The sequence below is a fragment of the Bison bison genome, unplaced genomic scaffold, assembly GCF_000754665.1.
Source record: "Bison bison bison isolate TAMUID 2011002044 unplaced genomic scaffold, Bison_UMD1.0 scf7180017864180, whole genome shotgun sequence".
NCBI classification, from domain to species: Eukaryota; Metazoa; Chordata; class Mammalia; order Artiodactyla; family Bovidae; genus Bison; species Bison bison.
The window spans coordinates 14804129-14821367 of NW_011494752.1; the positions used below are offsets into that span (position 1 = coordinate 14804129).

Sequence of the window (17239 nt, forward strand, 5' to 3'; positions counted from 1 at the left end):
TTACAGGCAGATGCTCCTGTAAAGACAGGAATGAGCCAAAGCAATAAACTCAGCCCCAGCTGTCGGCTCAAACTGCTCCAAAGTAGGAATCATCCTGTCCTATTCTTTGCTTCTAATCCTTACTCCCAGTTAATTCCCTTCCTGGAACCACTTAGGAGGGAACCCCAAAACCATCCTCATGGAATGGGAGCACTGGAAGGGACCAGGAAGAATCTGCCAACTCCCTCTTTTCACCACGGAGACCAAGGCCCTGGTGACTTCCATTCACATTCATGATATGGCGCAGCTCTTCTGAAATCAGCTGCTGCTGCTGCTAAATCGCTTCAGTCATGTCCAACTCTTTGCAACCCTATGGACTGTAGTCTGTCAGGCTCCTCTGTCCATGGGATTATCCAGGCAAGAATCCTGGAGTGGGTTGCCACACACTTTGCCAGGGGATCTTCCTGACCCAGGAATCAAATCCTCATCTCCTGTGGCTCCTGCACGCAGGCAGATTCTTTACTGCTGAGCCACCAGTGAAGCCCTTTCTGATACCAGTGTAATATAAAATAGCCATCTTTGTCCTATTTAATGCAGTCTGCTCTGAACTCTACATTTCAGATACTATTTTGTGACCCCTGCTTTTACTTTGGGTTCAAGCACCATATGGCTTTGCACATCTCTTAATTTTTAAAAGGTCGGAAGACTTTGTCACTTTGTAAACACAAATTAAGAGAGTGATATGTTAGAGTCTACTGTTAACATGATCTTTTTGCTCTTTTTGTAGGCAAAAATAAAACAAAGATACAGAGTCTCTGAAAAACATAATTAGTAACATTGATTTTGATAAATATATTGAACTCTGTAGCCTGAAAACAAGAGCTCTCTTTCAGTTCCCATGGACTAGCAACAGAAGTGACCTTACATACACACATGAGATTATTTAAAAACAAAACAAAAATGTATACGTTGCAATGAAATGGAATTGTACACTAATAACAAAATATATACTTTGAGGAGTTAATACCCTAGAAATGAAAACCCAATTCATAAATAACTCCAGAAACAAAAAGAATATCAAAACTACAACGACACAGTCATTGGAAAAAGTGACAATGAGAGCTGCTGCTGCTGCTGCTAAGTCACTTCAGTCGTGTCCGACTCTGTGCGACCCCATAGACAGCAGCCCACCAGGCTCTGCCGTCCCTGGGATTCTCCAGGCAAGAATACTGGAGTGGGCTGCCATTTCCTTCTCCACTGCCTGAAAGTGAAAAGTGAAAGTGAAGTCGCTCAGTCGCGACCGACTCCTGGGGACCCCATGGACTGTAGCCCACCAGGCTCCTCCATCCATGGGATTTTCTAGGCAAGAGTACTGGAGTGGCTTGCCATTGCCTTCATACCCATCAATAAATTACTTTAAATGTCAATGGACTTAAAGGCTCCAGTCAAAAGACATAAGGTAGCTGACTGCATAAAACACAAGATTTATGTGCCTGTATGAGATATGGTGCCTGTATGAGATTCACTTCAGAGTTAAAGACCCACATAGACTAAAAGTGAAAAGATTCCATGGCAAATAGAAATGGCAAGAAAGCTAGGGTAATAATAGTCAAGTTAAACAAAGTAGATTTTAAAACAAACTCTATAACAAAAGATAAACAGAGACATTTGTTGTTGTTGTTGTTCAGTCACTCAGTTGCATCTGACTTTATGCAACCCCATGGACTGCAGCCCACCAGGCTCCTCCGTCCATGGGATTTTCTAGGCAAGAGTACTGGAGTGGCTTGCCATTGCCTTCTCCAGAGAATGAGAGCAATACAAATCAAAACTAAGGCTAAGTGGTCAAAGCTACTCTAGAAAGGAAAAATCTTTGCCTTAAGTAGCTGTACTGCTAAATATGAACAAGGAAAAAAAATGATATTAGTTGAACTGAGCATTCAACTAGAAATGTTAGTAGGACCACAAAAGCCTAAATAAGAAATTAATAAAGATAAAACAGAAATTATAAAATTAGAAAGAATTTAAAAACATCAAAAAAAAAAAAAAAGTGGCAGGACTTCCCTGGTGATCCAGTGGTAAAGAATTCGCCTACTGATGCAGGGACATGGATTCGATTCCCGGTCCAGGAAGACCCCATATGCCACAGAGCAACGAAGCCCGTGGGCCACAACTATTGAGTCCGCGCTCTAGAGCCCAGGAACCGCAACTACTGAAACCCCTGAGCCGCAGAGCCCGTGCTCCTCAACAAGAGCAGCCGCTGCAATGAGAAGTCCACCCACGGCAACCAGAGAATAGCCCCCGCTCACCACAACTGGAGAAGAAAGCCCTCACAGCAACGAAGACCCAGCACAGACAAAAAATAAATTAAATAAATAAAAGAAAAATAAGTGGCAGACTAAAATAGTATGCAAGAGCTCTGTCTCCGAGAAGAGAGAGATCCTGTTTGAGTTACAACTCTGGGCTTTGTAGCTGTGTCTCAGGCAAGTTAAATGCCTGAACTTCTTAACCACCTGTAAATGTGAATAATAGTACTCAACTCGCAGAGTTGTTCAGATTCTGAAAAGCAGACAGTACATACAAAATACTTAGCACAGAGCCTGGCACACACGGAGTGTTCAACAGATATTATCAGATGTTATTATCATCACTTTCAAAAATGTCAAACAAACAAACTGAGGCAAAAAGAGACAATATTCACTATTAGAAATTAGAACAGTGATACAGCCATATTTGAAAGTTAAAACATAATTTTTTTAGTGATTGGGAATGGGAAGTGATTACTATACACAACTATGCTTAAAAAATGAAAATCTGGGTAAATCATTATTTTCTTGGAAAATAAATTACCAAATTTGACTCAGAAAGCAGTTGAAAAATTCCTGAATAAACATATAAGCATGGAAGAAATTGAAATGGTTATCAAATAACTCTTCACAAAATGGCACAGGGCCCAGATGGGCTAATTCTAGCAAATCTTCAAGGAAAAGTTCTTTCTCATGCTACTTAAAGTATTCCAGAGCATAGAAAAGAACAGAAATTTCTCACTTCATTTTATAAGGTTAGAACAGCCCTGATACAAAAGACAATAAAAAGAGAAAAAAGTTCAGATAAATTACACATTTGAACAGATACAAAAAAAAATCAAACATAAAACATCACTAAAGAATAATATAACCAAGTAAACTTTATTCCAAGAACACTAGAATGGCTCCCATTTAGAAAATCACAAAACCACAATGAGATACTACTTCACCATCACCAGAATGACTATTATCAAAAAGAAAGAACAGAAATATTGATGAGGATGTGGAGACACTGGAATCTTCATACATTACAGGTAAGACATTAAAATGGAACAGCTGCTCTGGTAAACAGTCTGGCAGCTCCTCAAAAAGTTAAATATGAAGTTACCATATGACCCAGCATTTCCACTCTGAGGTACATACCCAAGAGAAATGAAAACACGTATCCATGCAAAAACCTGTATATCAGTGTTCATAGGAGCATTACTCCTAGCTGCCAAAAGGGAGAAACAATCCAAATGTCCACTAGCTGAAGGATGAATTTAAAAAATGTGACGTATCTAGACAATGAAATATTCAGACATAAAAAGGAATGAAGTACTGACACATGCTGCAACATGGATGAACCATGAAAACATTATGCTAATTATTTAGCATTAAACATTATGCTAAACATTGAAGTCAGTCAGTAACAAAAGGCCCCAGGGTATACGACCCTATTTATATAAAATGTACAGAACAAACAAGTCCATAGAGATCAAAAGTAGATTAATGTTTTCCTGGGGCTGGGACAGAAATGCAAGAGAAAAGGACTGGAAAGTGACTGCTTTGGTAATAACGTTTCTTCTGGTGATGATGACAATGTTCTTTAATGATGGTTGCACCACTCTAGGTCTTTCCTGGTGGCTCAGCAGTAAAAAATCTGCCTCCAATGCAGGGGCCACAGGATAGATCCCAGGGTCAGGAAGATTACCAGGAGGAGGACAGGGCAACTCACTCCAGTATCCTTGCCTGGAGAATCCCATGGACAGAGAAGCCTTGCAGGCTACAGTCCACGCAGTCGCAAAGAGACACCCCTGAAGTGACTTAGCATGCATGCACGCACCACTCTATAAACATACGAAAATCCATTGAGTTGTATGCTTTAAATGGGTGAAGCATATAGTATGAGAATTATATCTCAGTGAAGCTATTAAAATTTTATCAAACCAATTAATATAATTCATTGCTTAATATGCTTAAGCAGTAATATTATATGATCACTTTGATTGATATCTAAAGGATTAACATTCTAAAGGAACCACATATCCTTGATTTAAAACAACAGCAAAAAGGAGCAAACCTACAGTAAACCAGGAACCAAGGTCATTCCTTTGAGCACAATACAAAAGATCTATCTGAAACTAGGAACAAATGACATACTTAATAATAAAACTCTAGAAACATTCTCACTCAAATCAAGATCAACATAAAGGTGTCTTACCGTTATTCTATATCATTGCTTTCAAGTTCTTTTCAATGCAGTAAGGCAAGAAAAATAAAAGTCCAAATGCTGGAAAAGAAGAGCTAAAATATTCGTGATTTGTGGGTTCTAATTGAATAGAGAAGAGAATTAACTGAAACACTATGACAATTAATTTTAAAAGAGTTCAGTAAAAATGCAGGTTGCAAAGTACTAATATAAAAATCAACACTTTAAAAAAAAAATCAACAACTTTCCTATATGTCAGCAGTGTCCAGTTGGAAAATACAATAAGGGTTTCCCTGCTGGTCCAGCAGTTAAGAACCCACCTTGCAATGCAGGGGACACTGGTTCCATTCCTAGCTTGGGAAGATCTCACATGGGACAAAGATCTCACAAGAGAAACTGAGCCTGCTCTCTGGAGCCCAGGAGCTGCAACTACTGAGCCCTAGCACCCTAGAGCCATATTCTATTCCGAAGAGGAAATGCCAATGGCCAACAGGTACATGAAAAGATGCTCAGCAACCTTAATCATCAGGTAAACGCAAATCAAAACCACAATGGGACACCCCTCACACCTGTCAGGACAGTTATTATCAAAAGGAACACAAATAACAAATGTTGGTGAGGATGTGGTGAAGAGAGAATACCAGTGCACTGTTGGTGGGAATGTACATTGGGTCAGTCACTTATGGAAATGTCTCAAACAACTAAACACAGAGTTACCCTATGACCCCAACAATTCTACTCCCAGGTATATATCCCCCCAAAATGAAAACACTAATTCAGAAAGGTACAGGTACCCCAATGTTCACAACAGCATTATTTACAAATGCCCAGATATGGAAGCAAACTGAGTGTTCATAAGCAGAAGAATGAATAAAGAAGATACACACACTCACTAATATATACACACGCAATGAAATATTACTCAGTCAAAGGAAAGAGTGAAACTTTGCCACCAGCAGCAACATGGATGGACACGGAAGGCATTATGCTAAAGTAAAATAAGCCAGATGGAAAAAGACAAATACTGTATGAAATACCACTTATATGTGGAACCTAAAAAAAATACAACCAACTGGTGAACACAACAACAACAAAAGCAGACTCAGAGACACAGAGAACAAACTAGTGGTTGCCAGTGGGGGCAGAAGGAGGGACAATATAGGGGTGAGGGATTAAGAGGTACAAACGGTTAGGTATAAAATAAGCTGTGAGGATATATTATACAACATGGGGAATCTGGCCAATATTTTAATAATAACTACAAATGGAGTATAACCTTTAAAAATTGTGAATCACTATACTATACACCTGTAACTTATATAATATTGTACAGCAACTATGCTTCAACTAAAAACTTTTTTACAAAAGAAAGTTCAAGTCTAGAAGCAGCACTCCACCTCAGGGTCTCTTTTCTATGAGCCTCCTCTAAGCCCCCTCCTTGGGGGTGTGCCCCCTCACTTCCTACCCTACTCCATATACCAGTGAGGTCTGGAGCAGAGTCCCCAGGACTTGCAGGCATTGAAAGCCCAGAGAACTTCAATAACATTCCCAAGGTCACGCTGTGAGCCTGGACCCAGGACTTCAACCCAGGCAGTCTGAAGCTGGAGACGGGTTCTCTCAACCATAACCCCTAACACACATCTTGGTATTTCAGACGCTATTACACAGAACTCTGTGCTCTCTGATCTTGATTTTAAAACTGAAGTGTTTCTATACAGCTGGAATATCAGAATTTGCTTTTCGCTGAGGGTTTAATTCTTCTGCAGACATCTTCGGTTGAAAACAACGAACAGGGACTTCTGTGACAGGGAGTAGAGCGGTTAACTCTGCACTTCCAATGCAGGGGCCGTGGGTTCCATCCCTAGTCTGGGAACTATGATCCTACATGCCGCGGAGCATGGCCAAAAAAATATAATGAGAAAAATAAAACAACAAACAGGTCTCTCATCTTGGTTCTGACAACAAACTGGGGTGAAGAACACAGAGGACATCCAGTCCTGGTCTTCCCTGCCGAGTCTGAGTAGCACTGATAGGTGATCCACCCCTAAACATGGCTTAAGTCTCTGTGGATTGGAGTGAGAAGCAGTTTCCTTTCTTGTGGCAGCCCGAGTACTTTCTCACCATGAGTTCTCCCTGGGGCTGAGCCGAGGACTGAGACAGGGCTGGGTCTGGGAAGAAAGACTTGGCTTCGATGGACCTGCCCACCTCTGAGGTCTGGCTGCGGGAAGAGGAAACGCGTTGGCCGCAGGACTCGGAGCAGGGGAACCGCTGTCCAACAGCCCTGCCCTGGGGCGCCCGACCCAAAGGTACTTTCATGCTTTGGAGGCCAAGCTCTATATCTGTAAACACAATGTGTTTCCTTTTTCATGCTGGGGTTGAAACTGTTATTGTTCGGCACTTTTTCTGCTTCGGCCCAAATGCAAGCAGAGCACTTGCCCTGGGCAGAGTCCTGTCTCCCCAGGTCACGCAGACCTAGTTTGGGGTTCTGGGCCTGACTTCTCAGGTGGGAAGAGCCCCAGGCTCCCGACCCAGGTTGGGGGATAATTTCCTTTGCATTTCGGGGTAGTTCTAGAGTTTTCTCAGTCCAGGGGACCTTGCATGGGAACTTCAGGGCTGACTCTCCTGGGGAGGCCACTCTTCTAAGGGCCCCGTGATCTCTCAAAGTGCTGGGGTAGGAGGAAACTAAAATACAGAGCAGATGCAGGAGGAAAATGTGAAGTGGACCACAGTGCCATCCCTCCCTAGTACAGGAGCCAAATCCAAAGTTCACTTCCTCTCAAGACCTACAGCATCTTCCGTGTGTCCCAGGCATTGAGCAAAGCTCCTCACTTGGAAGCCCACCCATGTGTATGGTTCAGTACAAGTGTTCACCACTCACACGCACACCCTCCTTAAAGAGACCACTTCCCACCTGCATGGAGGGCACCATTTCCCCCTTCTTCACATCCCCAGACCCAACAGAGCCACCTGACCACTGACTGCTCCAGAAATGTCCACTTAAGGCTACTTCTTCTTTTTTAAAAAAAAAATACTTATTTGGCTGAGCCAGGTCTTAGTTGCAGCACGGGGGATCTTTTTTTTTATTTGCAGCACACAGGATCTAGTTCCCTGACCAGGTATTGAACCCTGGTCCCCTGCACTGGGAGTGCAGATTCCTAGCCATTGGACCATTAAGGAAGTCCCCTACAGGCTAGTTCTTTGTCTCCAGGCTGGGGGACAGGGGAAGTTCTTCTGGGACCAAAACTGTCTTGCAGTTTTCATCTCCTAGGCTAATTCTAACTAAACAGCAATGGCTGCCTAGGATATTATACTGAAGTGTGTGTTAGTTGCTCAGTCAGGTCCAACTCTTTGCAACCCCATGGACAGTAGCCCAACAGGCTCCTCTGTCCATGGAATTCTCCACACAGGAATACTGGAATGGATAGCCATTCTCTTCTCCAGGGAATCTTCCCAACCAAGGGATCAAACTTGGGTCTCTGACACTGTAGGCATAATTCTTTACCATCTGAGCCACCACGGAAGCCAAGAGTCTAATACCCTAAGACCATTTCTGGACTTAGGAAAATGAATACTGTGACTGATTAATGATGTCTGCCCTGGTTTCAGAATTTGGAAGAGATGCATTGCTAAGTACTCACCACAGCCACTCCAAACAGGAAGAGATGAAATCAGAAGTCCCAACAAACGTAATGAGGCAGCAGAAAGTGTCCATCCCTTTGGGACAGTCCATCCATGGAATATAATGCAACATATAAGCACTCAGGAAACTAAAAGAGGTCTACCTCATTTTCTTGTTACCTAAGACTCATTTATTCAAACCCAGCTCCTTCAAAGGTGACTATGGTCCTACAGAGTGTCTAACGTAGGTGTGGAGCCTCTGGAATGTGTGAAAAATTGTACATGATAACTAATACTCTCTCTTATCTGGAGGCAGTAAAGGAGTGGAGAAAATCTAGAAAGTCTAGCAATAGCACAGCCAGGAAGGAGCATGAATGGCTCTCAACCAAAGCTGAACCCTGCAGAAAGGCTGGTACCTCGCACACCTTATATAGGCTAGTCCCAAACCATCCACAGAGACTGAGTTCTAGAGCCTCCTTCCAGGCTGAGTTGGGAGGACTCATTGATTATCAGGTGATATCGTGAACTTTCTGTCCCTCCTAATATCACTTTCTGCCTTTCAGGTTCTCACTGAACAAATGTACTCTGACCTCTAAAAAACCACTCATCCTTCCCCTGTTTTTGGCAGCACCATACTGCATGCATGATCTTAAGTTCCCCAACCAGGGATCAAACCTGCAGCCCCTGCATTGGAAGTATGTGTGCGTGCTCAGTCGCTTCAGCTGTGTCTGACTCTGCGACCCTATGGACTGTAGCCCGCCAGGCTCCTCTGTCCATGGGATTCTCCAGGCAAGAATATGGGAGCAGGTTGCCATTTCTTCTTCCAGGGTATCTTCCCAATCCAGGGATTGAACTCGTGTCTCTTGCATCTCCTGCATTGGCAGGTAGATTCTTTACCACTAGCACTGCAGTGGAAGTGCAGGGTCTTAACCACTGGACAGCCAGGGAAGTCCCCACTCACCCCTTTAAATAACCCAGAGGCCAGGCATACCTACTGAGAAATCTTTCTTCTGGATCGTCTTTATATACATAAGTGCACTGCAAGGAGATTACAGCCTTAGCACTAGCTAATACACTAATGGCAAAAGGCTCAGGGTCTCTAGGAATGACCCTAACAGAGGCAGAGGCAGTGTACATTTCTCCACTCCTTGGCAGCACTCCTGAACCACTGGTACACCTGTCTCCTTGCTGACATATTCCCTTGTTCCCTGAAGGCCAGTGGATGCATTGGCTAGAAACATCCAACACAAAAGAGGCTTGGAGCAGGCGCTTCAATGCTGGATGAGAAAGGCTGAGACGGAAAGCATCTCATATCTCATCCATCCCATGACCACAGTCCCTTCTCTCTGTCAGAGGGCAGAATTGGCACAAAAATAACAAAGTCAGGGCTGAACACAAACCGAGTCAAAGACTCCCAGGAGCTGGGGATGGAAAGGAAGTATTATCTCTAGAAGCAAAGAACTGACCAGCTGACGGGTCTCTGCCTTCTAACCTGGGGGAAGCTCACATTATATAATCATAAAACATTATGTCATTAAATCATTAAATGTTATGTAAATCATATAACATTCCAACACAAAGGAAAATCTAATTCCAAGTTTATAATAGGGCTACATTTTCTGGAATACGAATACAGAAATGCACTCTTGAACTCCCCAAGTGGTGCTATACACATCGAACCAAACTAAGACAAGAGACAGACTGGCGGTGAACAGCCCTATGTCCAAGGACTCTCGCGGGCAGTTTCCTTATTCCAGGTGCTGTTCAGAACCATCCCTGGGAGCTGGTTACAACAGAACGTGGCTTTTATGTGATCAGCCTTTGAGACAAGTGCCACGATACCTGCCTGCTCTCTGCGTCTGCAGTGGCATCACTGAACAAGCCAAGATGTGCCCTGTCCACGCTCAGTTTTGTTTGTGCAAAACCTCCCTGCTGGTGGCCAGGACATCTGGTTTGGAAAGGCTTCCGTTTCTCATGGCAATCTGATTCACTAACATAGAGCACATGTAGAGCACCGAGTACAATGCCTGGCACTTAGTAGGGGTTTTCAGTCTGTCCTCAGCATGCAACCTGACATGCCCCTGGGACAGACACTTTAAACTCCCTGGCCACCTAAACCAAAGCTGCATCTTCCGAGGCTGCGGAGACCACAACGGCTGAGGAGTGTCTCTTCAGACCAACAGGCAAAATGCTGTCGGCCACTCTGTAAGTATTAACCTCCAATCTCGAGCATTTCAAAAGCCCCCCAAGACCTCCGGTCTCCCTCTAATGAAAGGCACTGCAGAAACTCAAGGTATGATTATCACTTCTGAAAGGAAGAAAAAAAAAAATACTGGCTCACAAAATACCCGCACCACAGCATCAACAGATAAGACCGTTTTATAATCCAGTTCCCTAGAGAGCCATTTATTTTGGTGAAGCCAGTGTGCATAGCAGACGCCGTAGAAGCCATCAAGATAACACGAATAACAACCCAGTGGACTTTTGAAGTGTAAACATAAAAGTCTATTAAGAATACAATGTTGGTTTAATCCCAAGACAAAAAATTTACTTAATGAAAAGCACAACTCATCTCCAGAAGGAAATTATCGATACCAGCTGTGAGCAGACAATGAGGGGGTTCCTTCCAGGGAACATCTGAATTGCAACCCACTGCCTTTCCAGTATTTACTCTGAACCTGAAGTCTCAAATACTTTTCCGAGGATCTCATTTTTCTACGGGAGGAGGAGGAGGTCAGGGAGAAGTCTGGGCAGGGCAAAAGGACAGCTTGGCAAAGCCTTGGAAAGAAACAGACGCTCCCCAGAAGGCATGTCTTGATTCGGCTCTGTCTCACTTCTCTGGGTCAAGCAGCGAGCAGCCTCTAGGCCCACCTCAGTAGAGACCCTCACTCCAGCCGCCATGGGGCCCAAAGTGATAAACGACAGCCCCGTGCCACTGACACATGTGCCCTGCATGTACCAGCACCCCGCCAGCGACCAGGGTACACCATGAAACTCTCGTCTTTATTTTTAAGACTTTTCTTTTTGATGTGGACCATTTTTAAAGTCTTTATTGAATGTGTTACTGTCTATGTTCACTGTTTATATTGCTTCTGTTTTAAGATTTTTTTGGTCTTTTGGCTGCAAGGCATGTAGGATCTTAGCTTCCTGAGCAGGGATCAAACCTGCACCCCCGGCATTGGAAGGTGAAGTCTAAACCACTGGACCATTAGGGAAGTCCCTCAACTCCCTTCTTGAACAATACTTCTTAGCCACATCCTATACTTTTTCCAATATGTCCCAGAGAAGCAACCAGCTACTGACCACTAGGGAGAAAGGAGAAGACCTGGTTAAAAAAGGAATTTCTGATTACAAGCTCTGTTCCACCACCTCTGAGAGAGATCACGGGCCCTGAAATCAAAACTCGGCCATGAGCAACACCTAGTGCACGCTGAACACCCACACAAAGGTGGTTTAAACACTCTGCAGTTACATTCCTAAAAGCTCCCAGCTCCCACGAGGCCCAAAGGCTAACATCAAGGACAACTTTTTATATACAATTTCATATGCAAGCATTCAAGCATGTATGAACATAGTAAATACAATCTATGCCATCATATGACATATTACACATATTACAACACAACTAGGGAACCACCTTTAATTCCAGCAAGAGGCAACAGGTTGTTCCAACTATTGTCCTCTACATGCAGATCTCGCTTGACTGTATTGTGCTTTATTGAACTTTGTAGACATCCTGTTTCTTACAGGTTGAAGGGTTGTGGCAACCCAGCCTCGAGCAAGTCTACAGACACTGTAGCATAGACTCACTTCATGCCTCTGGGTCACATTTTGGTAATTCTTAGCAATAGTTCAAACTTTTTATTATTGTCTGTGTTATGGTAATCCATCATCGGTGATCTTTGATGTTACTACTATTAATATGACTCATGAAAAGGCTCAGAGGATGGTTAGCATTTTTTAGCAATGAAGTGTTTTTTTAGTTTTATTGAAATATAATTGATTTATGATGTTGTGTTAATTTCTGCTGTGCAGCAATGTTTCAGTTATACATATATATATAATTTTGCACATTCTTTTCCATTATGGTTCATCATAAGATATTGAATATAGTTTCCTGAAATGAAGTATTTTTATGAATAATTGAGATATGCACATTGCTATTTTTTAAGACATAATGCTATTGCACACTTGATAAACTACAGTATAGTGTAAACAACTTTTACAGACACTGGGAAACTGAGAAATTCATGTGACTTGCTTTATTGCAACATCTGCTTTATCGCTGTGGTCTGTAAATGAACCTGCACTCTCTCTCTGAATTCTGCCTGTACATGAACTGTTCATTCATCCAGCCATCCAGCCATCCAGCCATTCATCCATTCTATGGGGAGGCAGCACAGAAGATGCAGTAAAACAAAGCCTAAACTTCAGACTGGGGACCCAGCTCCACCACCTACTAGCTATATGACTTTGGGTAAACCCTTTACCCAAAGGTTATGGTTTCTTCCTCCGTAAAATAAGAACAATAATGGGGCCTAGTATTAGCTTAGCTACAATGATCAAATAACTAAATGTTGGGCAAAAAAAAAGCCCTCCAGGGTTAGTCATATAAAGATAATAATTATAATAAATGGTGGTGGTGGTGGTTAGTCGCTAAGTCATGCCCAACTCTTTGCAGCCCCATGGCCTAGCCCTCCAGGTTCCTGTGTCCATGAGACTTTACAGGTAAGAATACTGGAGTGGCTTGCCAGTTCCTTCTTCAGGGGATCTTCCCAACCCAGGGACTGAACCCATGTCTCCTGCATTGGCAGGTGGAGTCTTAACCACTGACCCACCAGGGAATTACCTACCATGATAATTACTAGGACTATAAGAATATTCACTTATCTACAGCTATATACCAGACTGAGCAGCAGATCATTTTAGCCTTTTGATTCTGCAAGAGTTTTTATAGGGGCATTAGATTTCTTACAGCAACACCTCCCATATAACCTCCCTCTCCTGCCAGGAATGACGGCAGGCCCAGAGCCATTTACAGCCTGAGGACCCCCTCCCAAAGTCATGTTTAAACAATTACAAGCTTTATGGTGCAGGTACCCATGACCATAGGAGGCCAGCCCAGCACAGTGCTCATCTTGCAGAGACATCTTTTGTGTGGGTTTTGGGTTTCAGCAGGGCAACGCCAAGCCAAAGTGTGAGTTGCAAAACGAAGTTTTCATAAGTTCACCCTGTCACAAACCAGGCAGGGGTTCATGCTGACATCCCCACAGTAAGATTAAACAGCATGCTTCATCAGGCACTAAATACTAACACAGCTCCGACGTCAGGGGGACACTGATTAAAACTGATGTCAATAATTTATGGAAACACAATATGGTCTTCAGATGCTCTTTTTTGGAAAAAAAAAAAAAAGGAAGGGAGGGAGGGCCTAGCAACCCAGGTGGTTTAAAACTGTTCATGCATTTTCTCTTGAATGTATACTCCCCCCCATGCATGGATGCTTCTTTACACGATGAATATAGATGCACATGTGTGTAAGAGCACGTGAACACTGCTGATACATATGGGCGGAAGAAAGTATTTAGTTATTCCACGGAGAGCTGTCGAGGCCATAACATTATACAGTCTTGTCTTTCATATTGTTTCGAGTTTTCTTTTCCGGAAGAAATCCAAAATTGCGTTTAAAACAAAATTGGACCTTATAAAAATTCACGTTTACTTCATAGAGAACTCAACCTTGAAACAACCCTGAAAAGAAAGCTGGACCAAAGAAAAACCTATAGGATATAATATTTTCTTGGCCCTATAGAGAACTATTTAGAAAAATAATAATATTGATGTTTTCTTAAAGTTTTAGGCTGGGGGGGCGGTGAGACAGTTAACTTAGAGAACAATGTCACTTTATTATGTCGTGTCTCATTATTTTAGAAAGGCAAAGACAGACAGTGATAGTGTTTCTTTTTTTTAATCAAAACATTTTTAGAGTACAAAATATACTTCTTTGCCTTAGCTGTAAATAATCTGGGTAGCCTGACTTTCTATGTCAACAGTGTGAAATTCACAAGATAGGATTATGTTGGGGGGGAAAAAATCTGAGCCGCTGATAGTACAAAAGTTAGTGTTTCAAGGATTTATTAATGCCTTTTCCTAGCACAGTGCCCTGTAGTGTCTCAGAACACCTGTCAAATACTAATTCATTCACGTATCTCCACTTCAGGGCCTTTTCATAAAAAGCTCGACCTTTAATTGTAAATCACTTCTAAATTGTCTTTGCTGGCTTTCTCTTTTGCGAAATGATGGAAAAATCACTAAGACTTCAATTAAGACTTTATGGGAACTTCAACCTGACATTCCCGAGGCTATATCTACAAGGTATCAGAACATCTATTCAAAAAGGAAACTATAAATAACTTTAACATCATTGAATTGGCTTGGCTTTTATGAGATGACTGAATAATTGGCAAGATTTAAAGATACTTTAACTACTGAGAATTAAAATAACTTCGGTGAAACCCAGAAAATATTGTCAGCCGATTATTTGTCATGTAGATTATGTACTTATTAGGCCTAATTAAACTTTTTGAACAAAAAGGCTTACTAATTACGTTAGTTAATATGTTGATTGCTCAATTTGGCTTAAAAAAAAAAAAACCCAGTCAATCCAATTTGTGCAGAGTTAGTGCTTTGGTCAAAAGACAAAATCCTCAACTATGGAGATTATTTCAAGCGCATGGCCATTGTTATAACAATTGCGGGTTACTTCTCCACATACAAAGCGACGGAGAGCTGGAGGTGGGTGGTATGAGAACAATACCACCACGGCTAAGAGGAATCTTCAAGCCAGGAAAACGTTACCTTCATAGCCAGCTTATTTGCCTCCATGTATTCACTTGCGTATTTTCCAATCAGACCCTGCTGGTGACGATGAGAAGTTATCTTTCATATGCACATACAAGCTAACACAGATAGCCAAACCCTGGGAGGCCTTTTAAATGTCAATAAAGGGTTTTCACTCACAAAAGGAAGAAAAGAAAAGAGGAAAGGCGAGAAGAAAGAGAAGAGATGGGAAAAACCAACATTTCTGAAGGAATGGAGCAGATCAAAGGCGTTCTATTCTCAAAGACGACTAAGTCGGGGAGTAACCACTGTCTCACCGCCCGAATCCTGAAAAGTCTCTTCCGACCAGCCAGCAGTGGCTTCCCTTACAGGAGGGGGAAAGACAATGAGGTCTGCAGAAGTGGACCCTTGGATGGAGTGCAAAAATGGAGATCGGGCCACGCAACAGGAGAACTGCCCTCTGCAGACCAGGACGCCCGCCTGGGCCTCAGAGCCGACCAAAACATGTTTTCCATTCCGAGAAAGTCTGCATCCACAAGTCATGAGGCACAAACTATTCAACAACAACATGACACAATTAATCAGAACCAGACCTCAAGACGTGTGTTTGTGGGGGCCAGCAAACTTTGTAATGTGCCTCAGAGGCTGAGGCAACTGAAGAAACTCACACTGGCTGTGTGGGAGGGGGAGGGAATAACTCTATTCCACAAAAGATGAACACCCAAGGGCGGATGGCCGAACTGAATGATTTTCCTTAAAATAAAGCATGGGATTTGTACCTTTACATCTCATACTGGAAAAGCTGATTACGGTCTAACTACCTACCTTTCCTCTACGTTTTTTCTTTTTCTTCTCCTGAGGAGAAACTGAGGGCTCAGAGTTTCTACAGCAGCAAAGCTGTATGATCCAGAAACGGAATGGATTTCTTCATTTTTTCTTTTTTCTTTTTTTTTAAGCCTCATTTCAGACCCAAGAGTATCCACCAGTACAGGGTTTTGTGAGATTTCTCTTTCAGGAGCTGAAACCCCATAAAATCAAGAATCTGGGCCCTTAGTTAATTTGCCGTAATTGTTTAATTTCACCTCAACACACACACACACACACACACACACACACACACACACACACACCCCCATGCTAACAACAACAACGAAAATCTGGTATACTTCTTTTTTGGACCGGGACTGAATTAGTTTACAATAATTAGTTAACTCTCTTTTGTAATCTGCAGACAGTAATTAATTTAAATCACACCATTCTTTTGCTAGCCCAAACACGCTATCAAAAAGAAAACTATATCTATTTTCAAACCGTAAAAGACAAATGGAGGACGCAGGAGCGATGTTCGTCGTGCACCGAATTAGCCCCAAATTGCAAATCCCTTTGCCACCTCCCAAGGGATTTGTGGTCGTGGAGCTGGAACTTCCTGGGAACCGGGCCGGGGTCCCCAACAGCGAGACCAGCTGCTGCCCTGGGGCGGGGCGAGGGGGGTGGATCCCAGAGTCCCGCCAAACTGAGGAGAAGGCAATCAGTGTCTGCCCTTGGATCTGGGATTCGGAGGACTGACCGGTAAATTTCCTGCAAAGCCCACTCCCAGCATCTTGTCTTAGGGCAGCGCACAGGAGGCCAACCCAATCGGCCAGCGTCAGGCGCGCGAGTGGACCGACTCTCCCGGCCCCACCGCCCAGGATTTCCCGGAACGTGCCTCCCACCACCCCACCACATTCACGCAGCCAGAGATGCTCAAGAACCCTCGATCGCTAGGCCCGTGAGCAGCCGCCCGGGTCCCCGCCCCGCCCGGGTCCCGCCCGCGTCCCCGTCGGCGCCCCACCTCACCCACGCACTCGTTGGCCTCGCGGGCGGTGGCGCGCTGCCAGGGCCGGTCGTAGTGGAAGGGCTTGCAGCGGTCACACTCCGGGCCGGCCGTGTTGTGCCTGCAGTCGCACACCAGGCTGTCGTCGCGGTCGCGCACGCAGCGAGCCGCGTGGCCGTTGCACTTGCAGCGGCCGCCCACCTGCAGGTCGGACACGGCGTAGAAGTACGAGTCGCGCGCCAGCTCCGAGTCGTCCTCGTTCTCGTCGCCGAACGTGTGCAGGCGGCTGAAAGCCACGCGGATGTCGGTGGCCGTAACCCAGTCCTGCAGCACCGGCGAGTTGTCGAAGTCGTGCGCCGAGGGTCGCCCGTCCAGCGTGCTGAAGGCGATGAGGCCGCCCGAGAGTGGGCGCATGTCGGTGTGCGAGTCGGTGCACACGGCCTCCTGCTCGTTCTGTTTGGTGATGGGCGCGCGGTGCGGCCGGTTGTACATCTT

The 17239-nt window shown here is 43.9% G+C and overlaps 1 protein-coding gene across 1 annotated transcript in view; it reads right to left on the bottom strand.

Moving 5' to 3' along the window:
• The window catches only part of NTN1 (netrin 1), a 189380-nt gene that overhangs the window by 169753 nt on the left and 2388 nt on the right, over positions 1–17239 (bottom strand). The window contains 1 exon segment of the mRNA XM_010843195.1: positions 16768–17239. Coding sequence (XP_010841497.1) covers positions 16768–17239 — 472 coding nt within the window.